At 59.4% G+C, this 4,304-nt stretch overlaps 2 protein-coding genes across 2 annotated transcripts; both read right to left on the bottom strand.

Annotated features, from left to right (window-relative positions):
* Positions 1–1,832: 1,832 nt before the first annotated feature.
* LOC134527829 (uncharacterized) lies at positions 1,833–2,329 on the bottom strand. Its single transcript, XM_063360782.1, has 2 exons — positions 2,248–2,329; positions 1,833–2,203 (listed from the first exon to the last, which is right to left on the bottom strand). Exons 1-2 carry the CDS (start codon positions 2,327–2,329, stop codon positions 1,833–1,835), a joined length of 453 nt encoding a protein of 150 aa, XP_063216852.1.
* A 444-nt stretch (positions 2,330–2,773) lies between these two features.
* Positions 2,774–3,262, bottom strand: LOC134527821 (uncharacterized protein K02A2.6-like). The gene has a single exon (XM_063360773.1). The coding sequence runs from the start codon at positions 3,260–3,262 to the stop codon at positions 2,774–2,776; it is 489 nt and encodes a 162-aa protein (XP_063216843.1).
* Between the last annotated feature and the right edge of the window lie 1,042 nt (positions 3,263–4,304).

Here is a 4,304-nt window from a genome sequence, read left to right as displayed (position 1 = left end):
GCCAGGGCCAGACGCCAGTAAGCGCGACTCGCGGACCGGGACGGACGCACGTCCCACGGGGAGCCATCATTTCTTTGTGTTCATCGAACGTCCATCTGGTATTTATAGTCAAAACCGAAACCCTTTTTTAAATACTCCCTGTGTGCGCCTGGTCCTTTTCCAGTGTAGGGCCTATCCCAGCCGCGTAAATTTAACACGCCCCACACAAAGCATTACGTGGGGGCCGTGCAGTATACGGTTCAGGCCGTCTCCCGCCACCCCAGAACTTTAATTAATCGCCCAGTACACAGGCACAGGCTACATCCAATCGTAGACGTGTTTTTGATTTAGTAGTGAGCCGCGGTCCACACAGGTGGGCCCGCGCGTCGCAATTTACCAATTACGGGATTAGCCGACTCTAATCGAACACTCTTCCTCAACTGCGACTGGCGTGAGGGCTTAATAAGTAAACACACGTAGAGGCACGCAGGTGTCCCTCTCAAATAACGTGTGGAGTGTAATCGTGTATGTAACAGCACCACAGGGTGCCGTTTTGTCAAGTGTAATTGTAATAATAGTGTAACCAAAACTTCTACGTGTTCCGACGCTTCACTGGCAGTCATGTACCGCCGAGTAGACCTCGCGCCCAATGTAATGAACCAGTGTAAATCGTGAACAATTAAACATCAACCCCGCACCTCCCGTGCGCGACGTGCGACCCGTAGAACAACCAGAACAGTGTATGTTGCCGTCACCCGTCCCTAAGGAATAGTTACGGGGGATGCCTAGCGGGCTAAGGGCGGAGCTTTAGATTCGTTGTCCGGTGGGCGCCAGGCTAGCTTGGAAGAACTATACCGTGAGGAGGTTCATGGGTTTGCTGCCCCAGCGTGCCCCGCTAGGTACGTCGGCTTACGGTGGTGATTGGCTTACTGAGTGGATACAGGATGCGCCCTAGGCAGTGTAGGAGACTGCATACCTATGCAGGTGACACTGAAATTACACACGAGTTGGACTAAATTACTATAATAATGTGCTGTTATGCACGATTGACACACAGCACTGATACACGTTTATGACATATCACTACATAGCACTACATGATTCCGTTACTCAACTACCCTAATCTCCGCGGCAGTCTCGTGTGTCGGTATGGTTACCGGAGGCGGCCAGTACCGTGAGTTAACCCGTGATGCAGCTGCGCGGGGCGCTTGTTAAGGCGGTCGGGATAGGCCCGGCTCTGCCGAAAATGGTTCGGGGACACGTGAGCAGCGGTAAAGCAAGGTTGTGATATATTTACTTACTGAACATAAAGACTTATCGGTGCACTTAAAATGTAAGCTACTCACGGGACATACGTCCGCCCCGGCCGCTAGTGTTCGAAGAATGCGGATGATGGCCGCCACGCGGGGGTGGGAGGACTAGCCCCCCCCCCCCGTGCCGCGCGCCAACACCTTTATTTTATCTTAAAGTTATAATTTTATATAATATATCCTTCCAGGTACTTGATTAAATATTAGTACCTGGAAACTTTGCTGAGGGCTTAATACTTCTATCACTAATAATTAACTGTTTGAAAATATAGTCACATGGAACACTGTTGTTTACAAGCATTAACACTGATGAGATCCTGGATTTCATTTAATGGCACTGACAAATATCCTGGTAATTAGCATCTTATGTTTTAATTGTTACGTAGGTCAGGTAGTGAATCCCTCACTTCACTCGTTCCGGATCTGGCTGGGGCGCGCTACGAACGGGAGGGTCACTGATCGGGTGAGAACCGGCTTAAGGTAGCGTCGGTACGACCTCAAACGCCCCCCCCCCCTACCCCAGAGAAGCCCGGTTCTGCCCTGTCAGTCCTCGACGCCAGGTGGTAACGTTAGGTAGATACAGCACCTGAATACATGGTGTAATGGCGCGGTGGCGCGGGCGGGCGCCGCCTCGGCCGCTGCGGGGGCAGCTGGGCCGGTGGGCGGTGCCGCGGCGCATGGCGCGGTGGCGCGGGCGGACGCCGCCTCGGCCGCTGCGGGGGCAATTGGGCCGGTGGGTGGCGCCGCGGCGCATGGTGCGATGAGGATGCCCAGGACGTAGTCGGCCAGGTGTGCCGTGGCCCGGCGTCTCCTCTCCGGCCGTCGGGGCCTGTTCGCGCCCTCACTCTGGGGTTCGTCTGGTTCTGTGACTATAGGGGCTGCGTCCGGCGGCCCTTCGCTGGGGTCCCCGAGCACTGGGGACGTCACCTCCGTGATTCGGAGTCTGGGTGGCCCTTGCCGGTTTCTCCTCTGTCTTTGTGGTGTAGCGTCATCGGCCGTTGAGCCCGCTTGGGGCGAGGAGTGCTCGCGTCCGGAGACATCGCTACATGGCGGTGGCTAGTTGGGGCTGAGCGCATCGTGCCCAGCAGCCGGGTGGCTAGCGGCATCGGTGTGGTTAGGTTCATTGGATGCCGCGGCTCCGGGGGTTACCTCGGGACTGAGTACGTCGGGCTCAGTGGCTGGGCTGCCCGCGATGTCGTCGTGTTCGGGTTCGTCGGGCGGGGGGTACCCGGGCGCTGCTGCTAGCCGCAGGTCGTCTCGGTGGATCTTCTGGGTGCGGCGGCCCCCTACATTCACCATGTAGGTCGTCGCCCCCAGGCGCCGTTGCACTGGGTAGGGCCCTCCCCACCGTGGCGCGAGTCCGGCGCAGTAGTTACGCGGGCCGCCGACAGGGAGTGAACTCGTGCATACACTTGGTCACCGGCCCGGAAGGGGGCTGGGGGCCTCGTCGTCCGGGGGGTGATGACTTGGGTGTAGTGAGCCTGTCACGTGCGCACCGCCTCGTGGTCGTCCGAGCGTCTTTGGTCGCTATCTCCTCTGCCTTCTGCCTGGTGCGGCACTCCATGGACGGCCAGCTCCCCCGGCAGCGGACGGTTGCGGCCCTGGACCATCTCGGCCGGGGTCCTCCCGGTGGCAGCATTTACTCTTCGGCGGACACAGAATAGGGCATCGGCGACGTGGAGATAGCACTGAGTATGGTCATCGCCCAGCCGCAGGCGCAGTTGGACCTTCAACTCCTGGTTGCGGCGCTCGGTGGGGTTTGACCGTGGGTGGTAAGCAGGTGTGGTGTGATGTTCCATGTGGGCCTCCTGGCACCAGTCCTTCCATCGGGCCCCCAGAAACTGGCTGCCGTTGTCAGTTAAAATGGACTCCGGGTAGCCGAACCTGGCCATGAATTCGCGGGTCATGACTTCAATGATAGTGGTGGCCCTCACGTTGCCGCAGGGGTAGGCCTTGGTCCAGTGGGTGGACATGTCCGTGGCTACCACGAGGAACCGTTTACCCTGCGGTGAACGTGGGTAGGGCCCCATCACATCTAAGGCGATTGTCTGGAACGGGGATCGTCGGCAGCCGGGGCTGCTGTTGTTGCACGCCGTCCCTCCTGCGGGCCTTGCGTCGCTGGCAGGTCTCGCACTCCCTGACGTAGTCGCGGACATCCCGGCTCATCCCGGGCCAATGGTAGTACTGTCCTACTGCTCGGCTGGTTTGATCGGTACCCGGGTGTCCTGCGAGGTCATGATCGTGGTAGAACACGAGCACCGTCTCACGGGCCTCTGGGGGGACATACGTCCTCCAGGCCTCAGTTACTCCGGGTGGTCGGTTCATGACTCTGCCGTCCTGGATCCGCCAGGTTGGGTGACCGTCATCGCTGGCACGCTCTCGTCGTCTGTCCATGTCTGGGGACTGGTGCTGCGCAGTAAGCACACGGCGCTCCACATCGGCCTCGGTATTCGGGGGTGCTTCGGCCCCTTCTCCGTTGATCGTGATGTGAGCGCACGCGTGTCCAGCGGCGCCAGTCGAGCTGGCGCGGGCGGGAGGCAGGATGTCATTCCATTCGTCGTCGTCCAACACCTCCTGGCCGCCGTCTGGATCACGGGAGAGTAGGTCGGGGAGATGGTTCTCTGCGCCGGGCACATGCTCAACTGTGAAGTCGAATGACTGTAGGAATAGTGCCCAGCGGATCAGCTTCCCCTTCCTCCCCTGCATGGTGTGGAGCCAGGTGAGGCAGCGGTTGTCGGTGCGGAGAGTGAACGGCCTGCCCTCCAGGTGTGGGCGGTATCTCTTCACGGCCCACACCACCGCCAAGCACTCCTGCTCATTGCTGTGGTACCGCCTCTCGGCGCGCCCGAACTTCGCGCTGGCGTAATCGACCACCTGCAGGTCGCCCGCGCCGTCCACCTGGTATAACACTACCCCGGTACCCAGAGCGCTCGCGTCCGTCTGCAAGACGAGCGGTCGGTCCGGATCGATGCGGGCCAGTGTGTGGCACTGTGTGAAGGCTTCCTGAATAGCGTT

This window comes from Bacillus rossius, chromosome 1 (assembly GCF_032445375.1).
Source record: "Bacillus rossius redtenbacheri isolate Brsri chromosome 1, Brsri_v3, whole genome shotgun sequence".
Taxonomy (NCBI): domain Eukaryota; kingdom Metazoa; phylum Arthropoda; class Insecta; order Phasmatodea; family Bacillidae; genus Bacillus; species Bacillus rossius.
This window is presented reverse-complemented; position numbering and strand designations above follow the sequence as displayed.

Excerpts from the sequence above, each read along its gene's own strand:
- LOC134527829 (XM_063360782.1), bottom strand. The coding sequence starts at position 2,329 with ATGTCTCCGGACGCGAGCACTCCTCGCCCCAAGCGGGCTCAACGGCCG. Across the intron at positions 2,204-2,247 it reads CAAAGACAGAGGAGAAACCG|TGCTCGGGGACCCCAGCGAA; the intron begins GCAAGGGCCACC and ends TGACGTCCCCAG.
- LOC134527821 (XM_063360773.1), bottom strand. The coding sequence starts at position 3,262 with ATGTCCACCCACTGGACCAAGGCCTACCCCTGCGGCAACGTGAGGGCC.